This window comes from Antechinus flavipes, chromosome 4, assembly GCF_016432865.1.
Source record: "Antechinus flavipes isolate AdamAnt ecotype Samford, QLD, Australia chromosome 4, AdamAnt_v2, whole genome shotgun sequence".
In the NCBI taxonomy this organism is placed as follows: domain Eukaryota; kingdom Metazoa; phylum Chordata; class Mammalia; order Dasyuromorphia; family Dasyuridae; genus Antechinus; species Antechinus flavipes.
The window spans coordinates 57085803-57113223 of NC_067401.1; the positions used below are offsets into that span (position 1 = coordinate 57085803).

The 27421-nt window shown below is 32.7% G+C and overlaps 1 protein-coding gene across 7 annotated transcripts in view; it reads right to left on the reverse strand.

Moving 5' to 3' along the window:
* NTNG1 (netrin G1) overlaps positions 1-27421 on the reverse strand; it is a 433794-nt gene that overhangs the window by 53907 nt on the left and 352466 nt on the right. For 4 of the 7 annotated variants that reach the window (XM_051993193.1, XM_051993192.1, XM_051993194.1 and 1 more), the window contains exon 6: positions 7416-7583. The exons of 1 other annotated variant lie outside the window; for it this stretch is intronic. In XM_051993193.1, the coding sequence (XP_051849153.1) occupies positions 7416-7583 (168 nt within the window). Of the gene's footprint in view, positions 1-7415; positions 7584-13929; positions 13990-16760; positions 16827-27421 lie in introns of all 7 variants that reach the window. 2 more of the 7 variants (XM_051993195.1, XM_051993196.1) reach the window with 2 other exon arrangements.

A 27421-nucleotide genomic window follows, 5' to 3' on the forward strand; every position in this document is an offset into this window, starting at 1 on the left:
CCATCCTATTACTTAAAGAGATGCTGACCACTAATGAAATGACTATTTTAGATCCATTTAGGTACTTACTTAGCCTTCTCTAATACTGTTTTATTAGAGGGGAGACAGTCAATTGAAAACTAGAGGGCATAAAACATAATGTACTTTGACTCTAACCCACTATAATGGAGATTCCATTTTAAAGTACATTTTTTTCACTTAGATTAATGAATATTATAGGAGGTTTGTATGTCAAGGATACATCTCCATGTGTGCCATCAGTGGAAAATCTGTTTTAAATTATTTAAATGGGCTTCTCCTGTAATACTTAATATGAAGTTCTTCTGAATATCTTGAAGATACACTTTTCTAGTAGTGAGTACACTATTCATTACTTATTACAAATTATTTTGTAATAATTACTTATTACCAAGATTCTCTTACTTTTGCCTTTGGAACTGTCCTTAGTTAAAGTATTTGTTATTACAATTATGAGTACAGGTTGTACTTATTAGGTGACTTGCCATAGTTTTTACTGATCCCAAAGTAACAGCCTTAATAAAGAAGTATATTTCCCAACTCAAATTAATTACAATAGATTATAATTTATAAATCATATTTTTCTTATGACTCTTTTTATATGACCACTATTAACATGTGAAAGGGAAATGAAATTGATCATTGATGAGGCACTCATTGATGAGATATGTTCTCACTACTTGGGAAAAACTTGTTTAAGTTTAAAAAGATGATTGGAAATTACTTAGATTTCCACAAGATACTTAGGCAAAGTCAATTAGAAGATAGTTTGCCACACTAGGAATAAGTAGCTTAAATATTAGCCCCCCCACTTTTTTGTAACTCTAGGCAAGTGCTTTATGCTTTCTGTAATTTATTTTTCCCTACTATTATAATTATGTATGCCTTATGATTAATTAGAATTCTTTAGATAATAATATACTTAAGGAATATTAATTTAAGTTAGCAAAGCCACTGATAGGTATAACCTGAGTTCCTGTATTGGAGCTAGATCTGAAAATCATGAAAAGAAGAAAGACATGAAAAAGATTGGATGGTAAGACTGTTATCTACAAGTTTATATTTGATCCTTATAAGTATTTTTCTCCTCAACACTGGAATTGTTTCAAAATATAAACTTAAACCTTTTTAAAAATAAAATATTGGCATTTTATATGTCCAGGAGCAAACTGATCATCTGGTTCCTGTTATTTATAATCTATAAATTACAGGTAATATTACTAACATTCTGTCTATTTAAGAAGTTTCATTACCTCTGAAAAAACATGCTTCCATAATAATAATCCAATCAATTAAGTAACAACGGTAATTAATGACTGTAAGGACCTGAATGCCAACTTTCCCTCCCACCCCCAACCCCCTCCTACTGTGAAACATTTGAGCAGCAGAAGGCTTCTCAGTGGGATCACAGGAAAAGTTGGTTATTTGGATGTTACTCAGACATTCTTAGAAATAACTTATGAGTCAAGGTTCAGTATAAAATGCACCTTAAAAATTAAGAATTTGGTTATCAGTAAAATATTTAACTTAAAATTCATATAACACAGTCTAATGGGAAAGGAGAAAAGTCTATTTCTCATTTATAAGTCTAGAAAGGAGAAATAAAGTTTACATTTGATTGGTGTCATACTGCTTTATAATTCCTCTCGTTTACAAAAATAACACTTTATAGTTTACAAAGCACCTTTCATACATTAACTCACTTGATCTCCACAACAGGTCTGTGAGGAAGGGATAGATAGCTGCTATGATTATCCCTCTTCCCCCCCCCCCCATTTTAAAGGATGATGAAACTGAGATTCTGGAAGTTTTCTACTACCATGAAGTTAGTAAGTGTCAGAGATGGAATTTGAACCCAAGGTCTATATGATTCACAGGTCACAATTTTATCCATGATACCATATTTCTGTCTGTTACTCATCTATGGAGGTCACAGTTATTTACCTTACTTTAAAATATTTTTAAAGTGCTTTGCAATCTCTAAAGTGTTATATAAATGTTAGCAATCTTCCTCATAACATTTTAGTTGTTTACTTGACAAGATACTTCGAGATTATGAATAATCTGATTTTTGGATTTTAGGGTAAATTTAATAGTTGATGGTATACTCATGACTTTGAGATATGCTTAGCATATCAGAAATGATCACACATTAACTTGCTGGATATCTAGATCACAGCATTAACAAGACATACTCGATCACATGGATCATGTAGCTCTTGTTGCCACTTTAACTGGATGATATATACATCTGAGAAACATGTGACTATGCCATTTTCATGTAATTACTGTGTCACCACAGGGACATTACATGCATCTTTGAAGATATGATAGTTATGTTTGGGACATGTATGAAAATGGAAATATATAATTAGTGATCATGAAGCATTTATTTTGGTCCACTGTGCATATGAGGTAGCCTTAAAAATTTATATTCCTCAGAAAATAAAAAAATACTAATAATTTTCTATGTATATTTCACCAAAGCCTTGGTTTTATTTTATTTATACACATGATCATATGACAATTGAGGTAAATAAACATTTGGCAAAAAAAATTGCTGTTGATGGACAGCACATAGCAGAAATTCTGCTGTGGGAAAGTGATGGATTTTTGTTTAAATGTTAAAAAGGTGAGGAGTTAGATGGGACTCAAAATTTCAAGCCAATTGATTCTTTTTTAAATGTCTAATTTTATAATAGTGAATTGGATGAATTCCCATACATTTTCATCAGCTCTTTCTTTCTAAGGTAAAATTAAATTTAACTCTCAAGCACTTTCACACAAACACACTTAAGCCCAATTGGCAAATTCCTCTTCTTTTAAGGAAAACCCATTCTCAAAGGCCCTCCAACCTCAATTGGAACTTAGATCATAAATATGGGAAATGCTGGCAGTACATAGGTATTCCTTTAGGTCATTATTTTTTTTTTCCTGATGGGCTACAAGAGTCACTTAGAACTCATATAGCTTCTGAGTGAATCTTTATTTAGAAGGTTCTGTGTACACTTGCTATGTAATGGTCTACATATAATAGGTATTTTAGATACACATAGAAAATATTCAAACTCAGATATGTCATAATTATTCCTCTTTAAATGCATTGATTCCAATAAGAAATAATCCACTTGGGGGTTACATTGGAGTTATGCATTTTTGTTTAGAATGTGTCAACCTTTTTAAAAAAAATTTGTTTTTTAAACAAAATTGGGAGTAGAGTAATAGCATCACTGTCAAATTTCAAGCATACCTAAAAGACACTCTTAATACTTACCAAGAACTAGAGTTGATTTGAATAGTGTCAGACTATGAACAGAAACTTGTATGATTCCATAAAAAAGATTTCCCAGTTGTTCAGAATTTTGCTAAACAAACTTCTTTTGCAAATGTTGAAAACAACTTGCTCTTGAACAGTGTAATTTTCTTTAGCAAATATCATTGTAAAAAGACATGTTAAGCTTTCCATATTGCCATCACCAGTAGAGGTGTTTAAACACACACACACACACACACACACACACACACACACACACGCACACTTTTAATCTCAGGGTACTTAAGTGAGGTTTCTTTGATAGAGACAGAGGCTTTGGCTTGATAGTCAGGCAGAGGTGTATTGTATAGTTCATCTGCAAGTTTGGGGTGAGACCTAACTAAATGATAAAATAGATTAAGTAAAACTAGATGAAATCACTTAACAATTGAAATTGAGAATTAATTTAAGTAAAACCCACCCTAAGTTATTCATGTTTTTTTTCCCTTTTTAACCTAGAAACTTATGAAATTGCTTGAAAAGTTTTAAATTTTACATTTATTTAAAGTGTTTTAATTTGGTTCCTGTTTTATTGACTATCTTGCAAATAAGATGTTTTTTGACTATGACATTTGGATGATTTAACATGAGGCCCAATACAAGTGGAATTCTGGAGATAAGGCTCAAGAAAGGCTCCATTCTTTCTGGTTTTCTTGAATACAAATCATACATATATATATATGTGTGTGTGTGTGTGTGTGTGTGTGTGTGTGTGTGTGTGTGTATCACAAAATATTTGTGAATGTTATAAAGACTATACTTTTGCCTATTTCTAATAGTTATTAAGTAGAGTTGGTTCTGTTCAAAGATCACGTAATTCAGAGTCAGCTTATATTTAAAAAATAATAAAAATGTCTGAGAAACTCAATCTGATAATGCATGTCCCTGAAGTATAAGGAAAAGAGCTTTGGAGAAATGCTTCTTAAGCTGAATATGCTCTTTAGGGAAAAAAATAATCACTTAATTACACTGAGCCTTAATTTTCACATTCTTAAAATGGGGAAAGCAGAAGATCATAACATTTGTTGTGAGAATAAAAGTTAAGAAATAAGAAATGACAGAGAAAATTAATGTAGAATATCATATACTTCAATATTTCAAGAAATCCTTGATTTCAATGAGTTTCCTTTTCATGCTTTCCAGCTACTGCTAACCAACAAACTTCACAATATCTCCACATATTAATAGATAATATTCATGAATTGTGGAAAAAATATGCAATAACAATAATTTGTGGGCAACCTTTTGAGGATGAAACTCTTCAAATTGATTTACATTCAGCATTACTATATTTCTATAAGATTTGTCAGGACTTTTGATTTACTGGAATAGGTTTTTAAGGTCCCAGGGCAATCTCCACATAATGATGAGATATGTTTGAAGGACTTTAATGAAGATCATATGTTTTTGTACTAATTAATTTTAAGTAAACTATACCTTTTATGTTCCTGATTTTAAGTATAATTGAATATTGGAAATGGAAGGGGAAATTAGAAGTCATTTAGTAAGTAGAATTATAAGATTCTTGAAGACAGAAAATGTAATTGCCTTTGTATCACTGTGGTTGGTATAGGCTTAATAAATGCTTAATTAATGGATGAATTAGTCTATTATTCATTGAAGGACTGGTTATTACAGATGTAGAAATTTAACACAAGTGAGATGAAATGATGTGCCCAATGTTACCCAAATGACAAATCTGGAATTAGAACTTAGGTAGGTCATCTGATTCCATAAACAAAGTTGTTTTCCTTACCACAGTGCCATTTCTAAATGATATGTACACTCCAGAAGGACTATGGTGGCCATGACAATATGGATTGATGATTTTTAGGAAAGGAATTATCTTTCTTTTTTCAGCTTGTATGAAACATTATAATAACCTAATTTATAAAAACCTCTCAGAATAAATTCCTTCATCTATACAATAGAGACAATAATATTATGTTCCCATAATAAATCCTACATGAATCAATATTTTTTTCGGAACTTCTTTCTCGACATAATGTTGGCTGACTTCATGTGAATGTTTTTCTTGGAGAAGCTTTTGATTTCACTCCTGTATCTTAGCCACTTCCTAGGATTTATCTGGAGATAAGCCACTTTCATTTATATTTGACAAAACCAATGACATGTGGTTACTACCAGCCTTTATTCTTGCTCATTAAAGTGATGCCTGCTTTTCCCTGAAAGTATTTTTCTAGGTTCTTAACCTGTTTTCCTGTTTCTTAGGTGCTATGAGAATGTCTATCAATTTCTCTCTCTCTCTCTCTCTCTCTCTCTCTCTCTCTCTCTCTCTCTCTCTCTCTCTCTCTCTCTCTCTTTCTCTCTCTCTTTTTCTCTCTCTCTCTCTCTGTCTCTCTCTCTCCCTCCCTTCCTCCCCTTTCTTCCTTCCCTCTCTCCCTCCCTGCCTTTTTTCCTCTCTGTGTATGTATGTGTGTCTTTTCTCTTTTTCTCTCTGTGTGTAGGCATGTTTTTCATTTTTCTGTAACTCCTTTGGCTTATTGGGATATATATTTCATTAATATTATATGACATTTTATTATGATATTTTATCATGATATATTTTTGTTATGATATGGTCCATTTTATAGTTCCAAAAATATACATTAGGTTTGTATTGTCTAAGCGTTTAAGGCTTTAAATATGTCCTTCCAATTTAACTTTGATTTAAAAAAAATATCTGTTACATAATAATCCATTGGAATTACACATTTATGAATTGGAATAGATGTTTATGGAACACTTATTTTATGTTATAGTCTATAAAACAGCCCATTCTATATATAAAATAGATGGATTTCTAGAAATTGAAGTTTAAAGTGAAATTCAATTTTGGAGATATATTTTTTTCTATCCTAATATCTTATCATGGTGTGGAGATGACTTTTAGATTTAGCTGTAACAGTTTTGAGAAGGAGCTTACTTAATGATGGAATGTGACTCTTTTCATAATTTTATAGTTTTAGTGTAGGTTAAGTTAATAGAGTCATAGGTCATTAGATTAAGAGATATTAGGATCCTTAGTAACCATCTGATCCCACTTTCTTATCTGGAAACAGATAAGGGGATCCTGAAAGGTTTTAATGATTTGTCAAAGGGCAAATAGGTTTCAGAAGGCTGGCTCCCAGGAGATTTTTTTTTCTGCCACAGTAATTCACAATGATCCTCATTGCTTTAAAAACAGGGAAACATAGCCAAACTACTAAAATCATATATCTTGACCATATCATTAATCTTTAACATTGGTGGACACTATGAAATAAGACCTTCATTCCCCTATAAAATATGAACAGTGACAGTGATATCTGAGCAGTGCAATGAGCAGGATAGTAGTAGTGATACTTCTGGTATGGTTGGTAAGTGAATTGGATTTAGAGGACTCACTGCCACCAGGTTCTGTTAAAGACCAAGCAATCAATGTAGAGGCAGTGGGCCACAGTTATTCAAGTTCCTAATCCGGCTGTACTTATTCTCTGGCCATTGAGGGAAGGAGAGTAATTTTTTTTGCTTTCTGTCACAATAGTGAGAATCCAGAATCCACATTCATATTTTATAGCAAACCCCAACAAATGAAATTTTTGTCATCATAGATCAATAAACCAAGGGCTAATTATTAATGAATTCTAATTTCAGAAACTTAAATGTTAATTCATCCATATTTATTAAGGATCAATTATGTACAATGTGGAATTGGTTCCCAAATGCATTCAACCTATTAAAGCAAACATTTGCTAGAAGACTTTTCATATCTTGAACTAAATTTAGAAGGCATCATATGAAAAAGTACAAGCAAATTATTACAGAGTTCTAAGATTTTAGGGAGAGCAGGGAAGAATGAACTCTTTACCACTTTTAACCATTATCTTCCGCATAATCATTAAAATGGTTAAAGCACATCTCTCAAACTCAGATTTCAACCGTGTGAGTTTGAAATCTACCTCAGAGATACTTGCATCCAAAGAAAGAGCTCATTCTGGCTTGACTATTCAACAGTTGTGTTGCACATCACTAGCTTCTGATAAGCAGGTCCCAACAGCTCAAAAGGGCCCAGAACAAAAGCCAGAATGAGAATGAAACTGACCTATGCATACATTTTCATCGTCCAGCTGTGCAGAAGCATTTCTGAAGTAGCCCAGCCTGCATAACTCACAGTGTTGCCCTCTAGTGTTGTGTTTACAGCTCACGCAAATGACTGTATTGAGCAACTCGATATAACTGCACCGTTTGGAGTGGCCGAAGCATTCACAGTCTTTCAAGGAAGAACAGAAATGTATACACAAAAGTATACAATAGTAGAGTCATTGCACATCACATGCTTAGATCAAATGAAGCATGAATAAAAGATGGCTGAATGGCAGGACAGATACGGGAAGTGATGAAGCACATGAGGACATATGTTTTGACTGGCATGGAAGGAGCATCTGTTGCAAGCAGGATAGAATAGTCAGAGACATTCATAACATGACTGAGGAGAGTTCTTAGCAGAATAGATGAAATGGAAGCATTTGCAGTTGTATACCTTTTAGGATTTGGGAAGAGTTCAAATTCCAATGATGCAAATGCCCATTTATTTATTTTTTTGCACACTTAAGACAAGGATAATGACTTTAACAACCCCTTTCTCTGGTTTTCTCAGTTTAAAACAGAGAAGGGAGAGAGTTTTGTGAGCTTTGGAATCCTGAGTATTTTGTCACTCTCTTAGCAAGCTCACAACCCTTTACCAAAAAAAAAAAAAAAAAAAAAAAAAAAAAAGCCAAATTTAATTGGGATCTGTACTCTGAACATTTCTCCTTTCTTTCAGCAATTTCTCAATGACTAGAGAAAGACTACTCTAAGTGAGAACAATACTTTATGTGTCTTTATAACAACTAGGAAAAGTTGGAGAATCTTCAAGTGAAAATAACTTTTAAATTAAATATTCATTTGTCTTTCAAGTTTCAAGTTTGGGGTTTAAACTTGTCAGGAAAAGGAATAAGCAGACATTGCAATTCCACGTTAGTGGGGGTTTTGGCTCTTTAGGAGATCTGAAGCACACTGGGGTACTAATAGTCTCATACTCTAAAATAAAATGAGGTAGGGAGACAACCAAAAAAGATAAAATGGATATGATCATAAGACAAGAAGAAGGAATATCAACTCCCTTCCTGTTACTGATGAAAAGTCATGATTTAGTTGAACCCTGCCGAGGGCAACACATGTTTTATTTACAGGAAAATTTATTGGTAGAAATAATTATTGTTAGAAAACAGAAAGATATGTGTATGAAGAAGAAAAGATGGAGAGTTTATGAGGGTAGAAAGATTTCTTTATTTTTTCCCCTATGGTATAAATAAAGGCAGGTGATTCTTCCTCCAGGTAGGCAGAGTATTTGTGTATGTGGGGAAATACCTAGAAAATATACTAATAGTCTCACTTGTCAAACATATATATTTCCCAGTAGTCCTCTGGTAGCCTTCTACTATCATACAAGTACTTTACCAACTAGGATGACTAAGAATGTAAAGCAACAGTTTCATCTTCTTTACAGGGCTGAAGAGGCCATTTTTGCATTCACTTCTTCAGATTAGTCAACAAAGACAAGGCCAAATAGCAAATTGGTTATTTAAAATGCATACCTTTATAGAATCATGTCCATAGAGCTGGAAGGGACATTACACATCATTTAGCCCAAACTTCTCATCTTATTAAAAAAGAAACTGAGGCTCAAAGAAGTTAAGTGGCTTGCCAAATATCACATAAACAGGAGAACCAAGATTAAACCCATGTCAACTCTAAATTCAGTGCTCTTTCCATTATACCACAATAATCTTCACCAAACATCAATACTCATTAACATAGTTCAGGTTAGTTTATTAATAGAATTAGTTATCATCTTAGAAAGAAGGAATCAGAGTCCTGAAGAAAGAGAATATAAGGAAAATAAGGTTTTTTAAGGGTGGTGGTGAAAAGAGAACACGAGGGGTAGGTAGATAGATGGTCATTGGGCAGAGGTACAACATGGGGTCACTAGTTGCTTGGAGAAAAATCTCACAGAAAACAAATAGACTACTTGGTAGTTATATTTAGGATCAACTTATTGGAGATGAAGGATAGAGAGATGAGTATATGCATATTTTGGGGTTGATATCAGTAAATAGACATTTCTGATCTGTTTAATTTTCTAGAAAATGGTATTAGAAATATAAAACATAATGCAAAACATTTGTATCACTTTTTAGGAATTTTTCTAGTGCTAGAACTGCTCCTAGGAAGATTGCATTTTTTTTTTTAAAATGGTGAACTATCCATGTTGCCCTGAAAAGGCTAAAATTTTCATTTAGCAAAAGTTGTTTCAATAAGGAGCTCCTATTCCCTTATTCCTCTCTGTTTCTTACTGTGAGTCTGCAGAGACATTTTATAAACAAGATTACCACCTAGTATATAATATGCTTTATATTGAATTTTTGCATCCTGAAGGCTCCATTATGGTGTTGATATTATCTATAAAGAACTACCTGATCTTAGCAGAATACTGATTAGCAAAACTTGAAAGGAGAAGTTTAATTACCTTAGGAGACATCAATCCTAATCAAAACTTTGTATGGAGTAGGAACTCTGTAAAGATCTTTGAGGTTTAAAATGTTCCATAATTTAAGATGGGAAACAATACCAACAATGTTTTGATAAAATTTGAGCAACACATATACCTCTTTTGGCTCCCAAATAGATCAATAATACACCTCCTGAGGTAAAAAGAGGATAAGAAGGTAAATGTGGAAATGTTTTGGGAAAAAAAAGCAACCTGCAACTGCAAAGTACTAGGTATCATTTTTAAAAATAGGGAACTTAGAACATAGGATCATAGATCTTTATCTGAAAGGGATTATTCTTTCAACTAACTGAACCCTCTCATTTAACATTCACTATATACTCTAATATAACCAGGACAAACATTTACAGTCCTCAAGCATAGTGTATATTAGTTTATCAAATTAATTAGTTACCATGTTAAGATACAATGAGAAGGACCCTGAGGAGATCAATTGATATTTATAATAATGATTCCCATGGTGCTTTAAAACCTGACGCAGAGGAAGACCTCTCACAAGGCATAAGCATCCCCTTAATTTTGCTGTTAACTTTGTTCCTTACTTCCAACCATTCTAGACTGAATTTACAAAGAAAGATTAAATTGTTAAAACTTTGGATGTTAAGAAATCATTCCTATCCTGGCAAATCACCTCTAGGACTGAATTTTGAATTCTTCATAGTTTCTTTAAGTGTAATATGAGAATAGCAGAGAAAACTACTAAAATGGACTTAAATGGTATGGAAAACTAGAAAGTATGCTGTCATCTTCATTATAATCATCAACAAGAGCAATAAATACTTTTTGAATTGCTGCTATGTCTAAGACCCCATGCTAGGCACAACAGGAGATATATGGCCCTTGTTTGCTGGATGCTTACAGTACAGTAGGAGAGATAGAGAATATGAATACAAAGACAAATAACAGAAATGTAGCACAATACTATATGCCAAGTGAGTCATGTAAACCCAGGAAATCAGAGGAGAGTAAAAAAAAAATCCGACAGTAGACAGAGAAATTTTGCAGAAGGAAGATTGGAAATGTTGATTTAATTCAGATGATTAGAAATGAATGTGTTTGGAAATGATTCAGAATGAGCTCAAAGAGATGTGGAGTGAAGAAGAGTATAAGAATAAGAAAGTTAAAAGGTAGCTAACAGTTGGAATCAAATTTCTGTTTTACATCTTTTGTTGTTTTTCTCCCCTTTGGCATCTGGATGGTGAGGTATATGTCATAATTCAGTGGCATATAATGTTTTAAAAATAAACACTCTCGGTTTTGGACAAATGAGGAAAGGCTAGAGTTCTCTCATTTGATCATTTTGATAAAGGAAAAGTAATATTGGTAAGAAGTAATTAGTGCAAATAATGAAGACAGTGTATCACATTATTTGAATTCTAACAATATTTTCACTGGATTGGAATCAATTACCATATTTTTTATAATTATATTTTTAAATAGTGTGAAATTTAAATATATGTAGTCACTTCATGGGATTTGTTTGCACTAATTTGGAACTAGGTGCAAGTAGGGGTCTTAAATATGACCCCTATGATGAGACATCATATTTTCCTTTTCTCAGAGGTTTAGTTTAAGGAAAAAATATATGTTCTTTCACTTTTAAGAACCATGTTCTGACTTAAATCCATGTTTCTAAAATGTTCAAAAAGCTAGAGAGCACAATGAATTATTATTTCATGGAGATGGAGATGTGAGTTGCAGAAATATATTTATCTGGAAGTAATAAAAGGAATATCCTCAAACTCCTGATTTAAGCAGAAGAAAGAGATAAAATTAGGAGTATTGTGGAACCAGCTCGTAATAACTGTAGAGAGTCACTGTTAAATTTTCATTGTGAAGGAAATTGGCAAAAGCTACAAATAAACATTTGATTTACTATTTTGTTGATTGAATAGATTTTAAAAAGTGATAAAATTATTCCTAATTTAGATTTAACTTAAAAGTGTGTCATGTGTACATGTTTTTCTTGTGGAGAGGCAGATATTAAATATTTACTGGCATAAAACTGACGAGGGGCATTGTGTTCCAGGGGATCTCTCTTAGTATTGTACAATTGTACCTGAAATATTTTCATAATAATTTAAAATAATTCTTCCCAAAATTCAATGAAGTGAAGATCTAGAAAAAGTCTACTCCTGAAACCAAAAATTCTATTTTAACCAATTACAATGAAAGGTTTGTTAGAGAGACTTTAGATAGATGGAATATCGTTTTGTGTCTCTGTCTCTCTGTCTCCATCTCTCATCTCTCTCTGTCTCTGTCTCTATCTCTCTGTCTCTCTGTTTGTGTATCTCTTTCTGTGTCTCTTTCTTTTTCTCACATCTCTCTCAGGAACTTTGGATACCCATTGTCTTGTTTGCACAAAGATTTATCATTGGTATAAAAGTCTAGAAACTCTTTGCTAAGGACTATGATGAGCCCAAAGACTCAAATTATAAAATCATTTAGATGTGAATGAATGTATCTATAGGAAAAGTGTATATCTTATTACTCATTAGATAAAGATTTCCTATTTTTGATAGAATGTTAGGATATTCTAAGTTCATTTTATCAAGAAAACACTGATTAAATGACATAAGATCAAAATTTAGGTTAAAGCACCTCTGACAAATACAATTTAAAGTAAGCTATTGTTCTGAATAGAGCCTAAAAAAGGTAAATTTTTAAAAATTCCTTTTGTGCACTTAGTTTTTATTCTGATTTCATAGATTTAAATATTATTAGAGTGATGAGGAAAATAATTTCTGCTTTATTCTCAGTGTCTTGTTTGATTCTACTTAAGACCCTATATTCTCCATGTAACACCAACATCTCACTTATCACATCATACTTATATACATATCCACATATTTATGCCTATGTATATGTTCATATGAATGTGAATTTCAATGCACATTTATCCCATTAATATAGAATTTTAAAAAACTTTCGAGTTTTTGAATCCAGTTAGATTTTTCAAAAATCTCCTTTTAATCCTTCTTGATATTTAAAACTCATGTTTTGTGGAAAGTCAAGAGATGTATTTTAGACAATTTTGGCTTCATTCTCTCTCCTCAATATTTCTTGACTAATGTTTCTGTACAAAACACAAAGGGACAAATTCTGTTTGGATTGGATCTTTGGAAGCAACTTGATTAAATTTCACCACGAATAGTCAGGCTTGTTTTGATCATTTTCACTGACTAGGTCAAATTTTGACAACGAAACTTATTTCTCTGTAATTGGTATTGCATGAAAGATGACACATGCCCAACAATTAAGTATGAAAAACAAAATGCACCTGTCATGTACAACACATTTAAAGGGAAATGGTGACACAAAGGAGAATGTTCCCTGAAGAATCTTCAGCCTATGAGTGGCAGATGTGAGCTGAGCTTGAATGGGCTGCCCATGAGTCACAGATGAGAAATCACTATCTATCATTTAAAGCAGGCAAAATAACTCTTATATTTCCAGAAAATGAAGCAATTATGTAACCTGAAATATTTCTATCACTAAAGTGCCCCAAAGGCCAAAATTATTGGAAGTATAAATTTGATCATTTCCAATATCTCATGGGGAGATAATTCCCTTTTCACTGAATAATGTTAACAAATGGAATTGCATCTATTATTCTTTTCTAGTAAGAGAAAAAAGAGTACATGAAACTCATATAAGTGGGTTTCTTTATTTACCACATAAATGAGTAACCACATTAAAACTCAAACATTCATTTTCAAAACAGGAACCTAAACTGTTATATTCTTATTCACACATCAATCCCACAGAAAACAAACGTGGCAGCATTGTTTTAATTGCAAGCAAATTTAAGTGTGAAACATTTTTTGGTGGGGAGGGGAATGTATGGTTGACATTCTCAGTGCTACTAGATGCATCTACTGGTATCATCCACATGCCTCACTGAGAAGCTGATGAGAACACTTCACAGATATTCTAGATTCATACAGTGCAATGTTTCACAACACATAACACCATGAAATCACTGTATGAATCCAAGAATTCCTACCTCTCTTGTGGTTTGCAACTTGAACAGAAGAAACTGTTGACAAAGCTAATTTGGGAGCAACTGGATAGTTTAAAAGAATGAACAGCAAATTAGAAAGGTACCACATAAGAACAAAGGAGCAACTTTCAAAAACGTAATCATTTGGCAATGAAATTTTAAAACTAAATCAACCTGAAAAGAAACCCTACATAAGTATACTATTTGTAACTGTTGTTTCTGGGTTCTTTTTGTTTATTTTGGCTCATTTGTTTATTTTTTGTTTCATTATTTGGCTTGCTATTATTTAAAAAGATGGGTGCTTCTTGGCTGAAAACTGTTAAACATTGTCAGTAATGAAAATTAAATAGATGGGTATTGTTGAAATTGTGCCATTAGAGGTCAAGAGGAAACAGGATGGTTTAGACATATAATACAGATAATTTAGGACCGTTAGTAGGCCTGTTTTCCCTTAATAGAAGGACTTTTAAAAATTTGTATTCCTTTTATTCCATTTCATCATATTATTTGGTTTGTGAAAACAAAAGCTTAGTATACATACAATCAGTTTGCTTATCTCTGATTGAATAGGCTAGTTACAGAGTTATGGTGTAGCTTCTTAAAAGCTGAATTGAATGGATTGAATCAACTCAGTCAAGATCACCAGGCCAATTTTCCCAGTCCCAGTATGATGGGTTCCCTAGACATTTAGATATTAATTGCAGAAATCCAGTCTTTGACGTCTAGAAGTTCCTGTGACTATTAGACATATCATTTTTGTGGAAATATCAGTCTCAAAATGATGACCTATCTCTTCTCATTTTTTTTTTTCTGGTTACTAGCTGTTAACCAATTTTTCATGAAGGATAGTTTCCACAAGGATAAAAGGTCCCATTAAGATGACAAGACAAAGTACAACTAAGCTGAGATAGTTCTAAAGCAGTGGTGAGGAACCTTTTTTTTTTTTTGCCGAGGTTCATTTGGATATTTATAACATCATTTGCTGGTTATACAAAACCGTCAACTTAGAAACTTAAGCATGGGAGGTTGCTATACATAGCTTTCAGCTTATAATTGCCTATAATTGTTTTGGCAGGACCAGACCAAATGATTTTGAGGGCCTTTTATGACCCATAGGTCAGATATTTCCCATTCCTGTCCTCAACTAAAGTTTCCAATCAAAAACTTTATGCCAATTGGTCAATTTTGAAATAAACCCATTTGTACTCAGCCACAGCAGTGAACAACAACAACAACAACAACAAAAGAACACTACATAACAGCTACTATAGAAGGGTTTTGTGCTGTGACCCTTACAGAATTGAAGCAACATTATTTAAATAGTTCTTTTGGGGATTTTGAACAATATCTAATTTTGGACAATTGGCAATAATTTCAGAGGGTTAAGTGGATTGTAGATTCTCTTATTGTATATTTTATTGAACTATAAAATTCTGTGGAAAATATTCAATGGTACTATATTGAAAATGGTATCATTTAAGTTGCTGGGAAATAACACAACTAAATTAGTCTATTAATCCTTATAGAATTATCCTAAAAGGGACAGAGCTTGATCTGTATTTCTCCTTACTTGTAAACATGTGGAAACTTGGGGAAAATTCATTTACAGTAGATGATTAAGATAATTCTATTTGTTAGTAATATATGTATCTAGGGCAGTCTCTGTTTCATCACTGATCAAGGACTGAAAATGCAGTCCTTCCAATTGAATTCTTCAACAAATTGCTAATATATTTTGTTTTGCTGAGCAACTATTTCCTGGTTCCTCCTTTTGCTCATTTCCTTTTCCATCTGTATTCATTAGAGTTTAAAAGGAACATCCTGTATATAAGAATCAGGCCAAACTGAAGGCCAAAGATATGAGTTTATTTATTTGTCTGCATGAAGGGGAGATAGGGAAGAGGAAAAAAGGGAACTAATGTCATAAAAAAGTCTTCATTTACATTTGTCTACAGACAATGGAACTTAAAAGTTAAAGTGAGACCCAATGCCAATATATCTTGTCTATTTATTACTGAGTTTTAAACTGTGGTTATATTTCATCCCATGACACTAATCACCAAACAGGCTGTCAATAATATTGTCTGAGTCACTGGAATTGGGCAAAAAGATATATTGTTCTGAGGACAGAAGACAGTTTGCCATCAGTACTTTAATAAGTAAGGGAATGCTTACTTTAAAAATATCAAAGACAGATGGTCATATGCTAAACACCTTTGTTAAAATCTACTTCAAAGGTCATGTGTTAAACACCTTTGGTGAGGTCTAGTTCAAAGGAGGAAGACAGATCCAAATTTCAATAATACAGTCTAAAATACAGTATGAATGATCAAGAAATCACAAAGTTGTTTTCCAAAATTCTATTCCACTCCCTGTACAAAGTTTTATAATTTCAGTTCATTTAAAAATATAAAAGCAAACAAGAAACATTTAAAATGGATTTGATGTAGACAATGAAGCATCATGAATTTATCATGTTACTCATAATGTATATGGTACTGTGATAGCTGCATAACTCTGTCTCTTTCTGTATAGATATATTTAAACTGCTTTTTCTAGGGGCAGATGTTCTGTGTAAATATGCTACATGCTTATAATTTTGGTAATAATTTTTTTCTTTAATACTATTGTATATCCAAAATCTTCTTTGCCATAGACAAAGCTCTGGCTTCAGGTTCTTTCTTGTATTTGATTATGCGTTTGTGTGTGTGTGTGTGTGTGTGTGTGTGTGTGTGTGTATGTATGTGTGTGAATGCTTTTGAATGCCAAGGGAAAAAAGAACGCAAAGGAACTTCAGTGATTTTGAGATCAGGAGGAATTTTACAGGTTCCTACCTTGCTTTGGATTAGAAACCTCAAGGGAAGAAATATTCGGCCATATCCTATCAAACTTTGGAGGATCTGCATACGTCAGGAAAAATTAGGATTGTTATTTTCATTTCTAGGATATTGCTGTTGGGTCTAAACAGAAAATTGTATGGACAAAGACACAAACCACAAACATCTGCTCCTTAACTCGTCCATGGTTCACTTAAACCATACATGACGTCCACACTGAACAACAACAACAACAACAACAACAACAACAACAACAACAAGGGAAAAAAAAACAAGCAATTGATGATTCCCAAAACATCAAATGGAAATTCAATATATGGCCTCTTCATCACTAAGGCTATATATTGGTTGTCATGTTTGGATTATGCCAACTTGGAATAAGTTTTATTGTTCTTTTATAATTCAACTGCTTATGGAAAATGTCTGAAACAAGTTGATAATATAATAATTTCTTACTAATAGCTTCCATCTCAGGCAATCCATATCTATGGATATGGACTAGTCTTATTAGTCTTTTCTAAATAAGACTGTTACAGTATATTTTAAGTGTGAGCCAGTATCTTTTAAAACATATGAATCTAGGGAGTACTTCTTAAAAAAGCATACTCTGACAGGGAAAAAAAAATGATTAACCAAAGACTATTGTAATGTGTTTCAATATACTAATTCAATATACTAATACTACCATTTTTCCATGAAAAAAATTTAACCTCAATTTACGGGTTAAAAGTCACAAGTTGCTATTTTAGAGTTGTTTTCCAAATCCACTTGTGTCTGTCAATTCTGAGAAAATATATGATTTGTCAATTTAGAGAAAGTATTAGGAAAGGAAAGTGTACATATTCAGAATTAGAGTTGTAAATCCCTTTAATTGGGGTGGAGAAGTCATGGTTACTTCACTGGATAACCTTGGATTCGAAGTCAGGAATCATGTTTTCAAAAATGGATATGACTCTTCCTAGCTTTGCAACCATGGACAAATCACCTAATCTCTCTCTGAAACTCAGCTTTCTCTTCCATAAAATGAGGCATAATAATGCTTGCATTATCTACATCATTGGGTTGTTGTGAGGAAAGCATTGAATATACTCTGAAATGTTTGTTAAATAAATACAAGTTGTAATCATTATATTCCATGTAGGCCCAGTTCAAGTCCAGCTTCCTCTAATGAAACCTTTCCTAGGCATCCCAACTCACATTTATATCCTTCTCCTCTTCATTTCAATAGCACTAAAGATCAAGCAATAATAAAGTGTCATAGAAAATGTATTCTACTAGCAGATTAAGGCCTAGTTCCTAACCTTGGTTCCATTTTTGTTGTTTGTATTTTCCAGTCATTTTAAAATCTTTAAGACCCCACTTGGGGTCTTGGAACAGATACTGGGGAGTGCTTTGCCATGTCCTCCAAATCATTAAACAAAAGAATGAAGAAACTGAAGCAGACAAGATTAAACGACTTGACCAGGGTCACACAATTAGTATCTGAGGCCAGACTTGAACTCAGGAATATGTCTATATCTTCCTGACTCTAGATCTGGTGTTCTATGCATGCTGCCATTTAGCTGTTCTGTTACTTCTTTGTTATACAATTACTTAGATAAGTTAAAGTACTTGGCACATAGTGGATAATTATTTATTATATGAAGAACTTTTCTTGGAGCTTAAATTTTCTCATCTATAAATTGGGGATGATATTATCTTTGCATGGTTTTCCCCTCAGAACTGTTTTTTGTAAATCTTAAAGTATTATAGACACAGGAGTTGTTACTATTATAAGGGACAAATTATATAATAGGCTAAAAGTGGTCTCTAACCAGGATCATAAAGACATAATGGTTCATGGCTAGATGGCTCATTTAATATATATCATATATATGTGAGTTAACTAGTGACATTTATAAAAGTTAATTCTCCATGTAGATTGGAAGATCCCTGAACGTAGAGAGCAAGCTCTATTCTTTCTCATACATAAATAGTGCAGAGTATAGTGCCCTACTGAGGAGTATAAGGCAAATGGGGTGCTTGATTTGGAATTAGGAAGATCTGAGTTCAAAATTGTCTTTAGACACTTTTGAATGTGTGATCCTAGATAAGTCACTAAACCTCTCTCAATCTCAGTTTTCTCATATATAAAAAGTATTCATATTTACATGAACATTAAAATTATATAAAATGTCCTATTTGATTCTAGCCAATGGAAATATGAAATGAAAATTTGAATAACATGACCTCTTCAGTGGGTTCATTTTTTTTCCACTAATAGAGACTTAATTATAATGGCATTTACTTCATAGTATTGTTTGAGATAATGTGTGAAAAGTGCTTACTAAAGCTTCAAATTCTATATGCATGCTAGCTATTTGTATCATCAATAAGCTCAATAAATACTTACTGTATAAACCAAAAGTTACAAATTGAATACAAAAACAAACACCCACATTTGTTTTTTAGCAATATTCAGTCTTTTTTTTCTTTGCAAAAAATTGTTGTATATGGAATGGGTCTGGTGAAGGGAAAGGAGTACTAGAAGAAATTAGGCAATGCAACAAACTATATCAATAAAATTTTACGAGAAAGTGTTCATCAGGAAAAAAGTACTTATTGTTAGTTCCAAAAAATATTCATCAAATTATTTTTTCCACTAATACGATATAGAAGGCAAACAGGATCATGTCATAGGTATATCACAGGGTTTTCTGTCTTCTGATATTCTTTTACCATTACAAAAGCATTCAAAAAATTGATCTACTAATGTTGTAATATTATCAAAGACTGTATCTATCTATTGTCAAAATAACTGAATGAGGTATGAAAAACTGATCACATTATATTTTGCTTGCCCAAACCTGAAGATCCAGAAAGTGTAAATTATCCCTCCCCTTTTCCTTTATCTTGTTCCCATTGTTCTCAACTGAATCTTGAACATTGTAGAGATAAAATTCCTACATGATATCTGGAAATGTTTAATTTCACATAGGTTTTGATGAAATGTAATCAGTCAGTCAACAAGCATTTTAAAAGTAACCACTATGTGCCAAGCATTGTGCTAAGTAAGCACTAGTGATATAATAATAAAAAATCCTTCTTGCTTATAATGAATATGCATTCTAATGGAAAGTAAAACATATAATAACTAGGGGATACAAGAAAAATATAAGAGATTGTTATCTTTTACTCTTCATTTTTGAAGAGGGCCAATGACATGGAATGTTGTTTGGACTTGCGAGTAAATTGGATCTACAGTTGAAAGTAATATGACAGAGAGGGCAGCAGCAGCTGCCTCCTGCAAAAAAAATAGAATTTGAACTGAGTTTTAAAGGAAGTCAAGGAAACTAATATGGGAGACACACAGTACAAAGCATGGAGATGAGAGTGGGAAACACAGGTGAACTGATGTCCCTAGATGGTAGAGGGTAGGCAATTATAAAGTATATGAAGACTGAAAAAAAGACAAAGTTATGAAGAAATTTAGATGCAAACAGAGGATTTGATATTTGGACATGGAGATAATTGAAAGCTACTTAAATTCAATGCAGAGGGAAGCTGACATCAGGAGGTCAACTCTTTAGAGAAAAATCATTTTGGTATCTAAAATAGAGGCTAGATTGGAATGGGGAGAGACTTGAGGCAGAGAGATCTGTCAGAAAACTATTGCTCAAAAATACTTTGAAAACTTGGGCATGATACTAATTAAAACAAGTACTCTTTATAATAGAAAATAGGTGACAGCTTTGAATAAAGTACGAATTTGCATTTTGAGTGAAAATTGGGAATTATTTACTTAAAGTATGTGAGTGTGTGTGTAAGCAAATGAAATTCTATCCTCCGTCTTAAGATGTTCAAAGAAGTAACTTCCTTTCTGTAGTAGAATCCAGTATAATGTTTAAGTTGGCATAATATTTGCAGCTAATGAGGAGACTCCTTTATCTTAGTGAATTGACAGTTATACAGGATCTCCTTGCTTCTAAGCTTCTTCTCAGAAATGATTCAGCAAAAAGTCATCCTATAGTTAAAGCAAATCAATCCATACATTAGTTCATGCTTCAATTAAACAATCACTCAGTTGAACATTATCTGAAGAACATCTTTAGAAAGTCTATATTTTAATGATGTCATAAATTTATTTATGTTTGTTTTTTATTTAAGTTGTGTTATAGGATGTTGAGGAGCCAATTAATTTTAAGTGTCTTCCAGTATTTGGTCCAACCTGAAGGTTGGGTAGATATTCTCAATCTCTGAGATAGAATATTACAATTGGAAGGTACTTTGAGGCTTGTACCCAGTACATAAAGTTTGTTCAAGACACTTCATGAGGAGTCATTCAATCTCTGCTTGACAATCTCCAATTATAGGAAACTTGCTTTTTCAAGGGGCTATTGACTCCATTTTGAAGTAACATATGAGCATTAGGAAACTTTTTAAGTTAAGTCATAATCCTCCTCCCTGAAACTTCTACCCTCTTTTATTCTTTAGGAGTAAGCAAACGAGGTTTAACCCCTAGAATGACAAATTTGCCAGCAAATGATTATAAAGGCAGAAATTTAAGTTGAAACTTTAGATGATGCTTTTAAATTATAGCTTCTCTATTGGTGTGTGTGTGTGTGTGTGTGTGTGTGTGTGTGTGTGTGTGTGTATAGATCAAAACACCCATATATATATATATATATATATATATATATATATATATATATATGGGTGTTTTGATCACACCCATGGTTATGCAAGTACTCCTTGTTTTGTTACTGTATTTGAAAACAAGATGATCTGCAATGAAACTTTACTCTTATTAAATGTTTATGAGTAACATTTTTGGACAAGTAAATGCCAGACCTGTGTGGCTACTTTGTCTTCAAAGCCTTCCAAAACCTCTGTTAGAACTAACTCTATGTTGGTTAGATAGTGATACAATTTTACAGTGTATTTTGTAGCACTTTTAGGGCATTATGTCCCAGACATGATATCCTAAAAGAAGAATAAAAAATTGCAAAGAAACTTCATAAGTCAATATTTGTATATTATGGGATGCTTCATCCCTTATCTCTCATAAAATTTTATTATCTTTTAATAAAATGCCTTTAAATGAAGCATTTTCTCTTTCCTAAGGTACAAAATGATGCAGTGGTCAAGACAGATTGAATAGAAATTAGAAATTCTGAACTTAAACTCCAGATTTGACATTAACTACTTTGTGATCTGTGACAAATCCTATGACCTTTCTGGGACTAAGTTTCCTCACCTTCAAAATTAGGAGGTTGGACTAGGTGAATTCTATGGTCCCTTTTAATTTCATAATCCTAGGATATTTTGGAGCTTTATTTAACTCTTGGAAACTGGTAGAGAAATGCGGCTTTCTTAATTAATGCTTCAGAAAATCAAGGTTAAATCTAATTATAATGATAAATCTTTTTATAATCAAAAGATTCCAAAAAATATTAGCTGGTGATCCACTATCAATATGATGAAGTAAACTATCAAGAAAATAAAAGTATTTAGTAGATCTTTGGAGTTTTGTTATAATGGGTTTTGGCCTTGGAGATAGATCATTTATTTCTCATCTCTATTACCCCAGTGGATATAAGAAATCCTTATATTAATCAAAGAGGACGTAATTGAGAGTGTGTGCTTCATCCTGTCTCTATTTGTCCATCTGTCTGTCTGTCTGTCTCTCCCTCCTCTCTACCACATCCCTCACATATATACACATGCCAAAAAAAGGAGTTTTTGGATAACCTAATTTGCAATAATTTGATACCAATGAAATATAGTGAAAGGAGCAAGCATTAGATTTGGTGCAAAAAGACTGATCTCAAATTCTGCTTCTGGTGCTTCCAACTTGTGTGATATTGTATGTCAGCTAACATCTATGGATATCATATTTCTCATCTATAAAACAATCGAATGAGATAATTTCTTTAAATCTATAATTTTATTATTCTATGAATTATTAATGATGCAGACATTCCCTCCAAAAATAATTTGTTAACATTAAAATATTATATAACATATATAATGAGTTCATATTTCTGATCCTGTAAATATGGACAAACATAAATATGCATATTATATATATATATATATTATACACATCAAATAAGTCTTTATATTTGTGTGCATGGCATATATTTTTTATTGCTGTTTAATGTTTGAATTGTGCCCAACTCTTCGTGATGCCCTCTGAGATTTTCTCAATAAGATACTGGTGTGATTCGCCATTACCTTCTGCAACTCATTTGACAGCTGAAGAAACTGAGACAGTAGGTTAAGTGATTTCCCAAGGATCACACAGCTAGTTTCTAAAGCCAGATTTAAATTCTGGAAGATGTATATGCACATATATGACCTAATCTTGTATATGTTTGTATGTGTGTATATATATGTTCATGCATATATATGTACATTGTATGTTTATGTATATACATATTATACGATATATATATACACACTAAGGAAGTATAGGTGTGTCTATATGTATATATACTCATATATAGATATTTATATATATGTTCATATATAAATAGGTGGCAAGTAGATAGAATCTTAGATATGGAGTCAGGGGGACTCATTTCCTGAGTTCAAATCCCTCCTCAGACACTTACTAGCTGCATGATCTGGGGCAAGTCACTGAACCTTGTTTGCCTCAGTTTCTTCAACTGTCAAATGATCTGGAGAAGAAATGGCAAATCACTTCAGGATCTTTGCCAGGAAAACTTCAAATTGGATCATGAAGTTAGGCACAACTGAAACAAATGAACAAATGCATGTGGTGTGTGTGTGCGCACGCATGTATGTATGTATATATATATGTGTATATATATATACACACACACACACATACACATATATGTGTGTGTGTATATGTGTGTGTGTGTGCATATATATATATACACAAATGCATACACATATACATAACCATTCATGCATATATGTGTGTAAATATATGTATGGATGTATATATGTATTCTGTGTATGGAACAGCAGAAATTTGAAGCAGTGGGAATTAGGAAACCTGAGTTCTAGTCCCAGTCTTGCTATTTTTAAGATGGATGAGAGTGGACAAATAGAAGGCTTATTAAACTTTAGATTTTTTTTATGTAAAAGAGTTGTGTCAAACAAAATAAATTCTGAGGTCCCTTTAGCTGAAATTACATGAGTCTAAACAATAGCTGAAAAGAGTAAAAGTTCTCATGTAACAAAATACAGAAAATATAAATGCATTCTGAGATACTTCATTATTAAATAGTATTTGCTTTGTGTATAACATATATATGTGTATATTATACATATAATTATATATATATGCATATATACATATACATATGATTTATTTCTTTGAAATTATACATCAAAATATCAAATTAGAAAAAGATGATTCCCATAATATAAGCAGCCTCTGGTTAGCCTCTGGCTTCTGCAGGACTCTAGCAAGTTGAATTGATATTTTTTTTGAAATCATCTGTTCTTAGAAAACTTGACAGCATCGAAATTTCTCTATCTTGTCCTTTATTCTGAAGGTTCCCTTGGTTTGAAGCTCAAAATCAATTAATCTGAAGGGAAAATGACAGCAACTGCTTCATCCTATACTGTGAATAAAAATAATTTAAGGCATTAATGATGAGGACCATGAAATGTCACACCCAATGCTATCAGTCCTTTCTTTTCTATAAATTTTCTGAATGACATATCTGTAGGGGAAAGAAAGATCTCTTTCTTTGGGGGGGAGGGGTTTCATGAAATAACATTCCAAAACTTGCTATTTTTGAACTATAGTTGAGATTAGTCCAAAGCTTTTCTTCAAATTCAATAACAGAAAGTATCTTCAGAACAATGTCTGAAGAGCTGTCACTGAGTTTGTTGGTCAAGAAATGTGTTCAATGACTGTGTTGTTGTGATCCTTAGCTATACATATTGTTACTAGCATTCCATATTTCCCAGTGTTATGCATGATCAACCTCATGTATGAACATGTTTGTGTGTGTGTATGCATATATGCATATATGTATATATATATATATATATATATATGCAAGGGCAACTCACATATGTGTTTTTACATATATATATATGCAAGGGCAACTCACATATATGTTTTTACATCTTCCAGAGTTTAAATCTATCCTCAGACACTTACTAGCTATATGACTCCTGGCAAGTCACTTAAATCAGCTGGCTCAGTTTCCTCAACTGTCAAATGAGTTGAAGAAGGAAATGGCAAATTTTACTTTAATGGAAAGTCTAGTCTATATACCACATTAACTAATATACTTAGGCAATGGTTTGATGGTATCATGAGGAAACTTAAACTTATTCATTTGAATCCAATGAGATACTGTATCAATTTAGCAAATTTTCTAATTTTGAGGGTCCTTGGACACAGTAGCTTCAACAGCTTGCCAAAAGACATCCTTTCTGCCATTTTTTTCACCTTGAAAAAGGACCCTTCAGAAGCACTATTGAAGGGTCTGTGAGTTAGGCTGAGGGAGCTGAGATGTATTTTCATGAATTAGAAAATCACCTGGTCTAATGCTTTTCACATGAAAGTGATTTCATCCTAGCAGAAAAAAAGAAGCTCTCTACCCTTTAAGTTGCAAAGAACCATTTCAGAATTGTAAAAACTCACTGCCTAGTGCTGAATCCATGGAAAATCAGACTAAAACATGAGCCTGAAGTAAAAAGAGAAAGGCTTTTTATCAGGAAAGATTCAGAGAGTTAAGCCTGCTTTAGGAAATTCAGTTATCTATTGTCATACCCTAGAATAGAGCAAATATCTATGAGTCTCAGAAAAAAAAGAGGCAAAATGTCTGGTAGACATTATCCAGGTGACTTTTTGTATCATTCTTGAGGATTCCGAAGGACAATAGTTCAACTGGGCACCATTCCACTACTTTGTGCCACACCGAAATTGAATCAAATTTTTTCTATAGTGTTCCATTTGTTATTAACTCAAATGCCTTTACTAATTATAACCATATAGAATCTAGAATTGTCAGAGTTCTAAATGAAAAGACAGAGAAACAGCTTCCATTATGGACATATGACAGGTAGCAGAGATTATCACAAAAGCATCATTTTTTTCTTTTTTTTTCTTGTCTGAAAATTAAAGAGAATATGAAGCAAAGGTAAGCTTATCACATCTCAAGTATTCTTTTGAATGGTCTCTATCTTCTGGTCAACTAGGAATAACACTAAGTATTCAAACCATGCTGAACTTCACTGGAGGGAAACCTTGAGACCTTGGAGATTCTTTTAGGTTCTTCCTAGACAACAGTAATAGTAAGTATGAAGTTCTCTTTTGAAGCTCTAGGTATCAAGGAAAGAATCTGCATTAGTGTCATTCCCCCTATTATCACTAGAGGGACTTTTCTTAGTCATGACTACATGAAAGAAGACTCCCTGTGATGTATATAAAAAACTTTTGAGGAGAGTCATAGGACTTCAATTCCGCTACATAATAATACATATATGGTCATAGTAAGGTGCTATAACTACATAACATATTTGCACATAGTTGTACCTAAGTTTGCTTATCTTTCAAAATTAAAATGATGCTATTAAATGACCTACTTATCTTAGATCCAAATTAAATAATAGATATGGAGAGAGAATGGAAGTTCCTTGAAGGGCCTGTAAGCCCTCGTGTAACTGTATTCTTAATACCTAGCACTTAATACACAGACTTCATTCCCTTCTTTGTAGAGAAAGCATACCTTAGAATGACACATAGTAAGGATTTAAAATTGATAACTGATCAATATTCCAAAAAAATATACACATGTAGTGAATTATAATCATCAGTATTTGACCTCTGATAAAGCCAGCTGCTTACATTATTTGATATTTTGACTCCAGATCTGTAATTTCACTGGCATAGGTGATTTATGATATGAAATTTCCCTTTACCAATGAATATTGGTAATTTTCTCCAACTTAGAGAATTTCCTAAGACCTTGTGATATTATGTGACTATCCCAGTATCACATTGGGATGTCCTAGGGAAAAGACTTATGCCCAAGTTTTCCTGATTCTGAGGCTAGATCTCATTCCAACTTTCATTTGGATCCTTACATTATTTTTATTTTGGCCTGCATCATTATAAGTTCTATATATTGCTTCTCTGAGATTGTGTAGCTCCTTAAAGATGGGAATTATGTAGTACTGAATTGATTTGATACTTCTCCATAATCCCCATTATATATAACATGGACAAAACACAAGCTACTCAATAAAATTTTTTTTTAGATTATTCCTTGGAGTTTGTAATCCACATATGGGAAGTTGTTAGGATTCAGTCAATGAAAAGATTGCTGAAAGTTGCTTCCATATCCCAAAGTGCAGCTTGATTGATCCATAGATATTATCTCTTGGGAATCTCTCCTTTAACTTTCTGGGAATCTTAAAACAACTCTGCACAGCTTCTACCTCAACTTTTCTTTTGAGGTGTCTGGGGTCATCAAAATATATATCTTACAGTGTCAGCTACATCAAGTAGAAAAATGCTAAAGAGCCAAGTTTTGGCCAGATGGGAATACCTCTCCCCTTCCCCCCTAGGAGAATACTGAATGTCATCCCTGGTTTGATATAGAACTGAAGTGGTAGTTTGTTTGTTTGTTTGTTTGTTTGGTTTGTTTGTTTTTAATCAGTTCTCCACATTCAGCTCCATA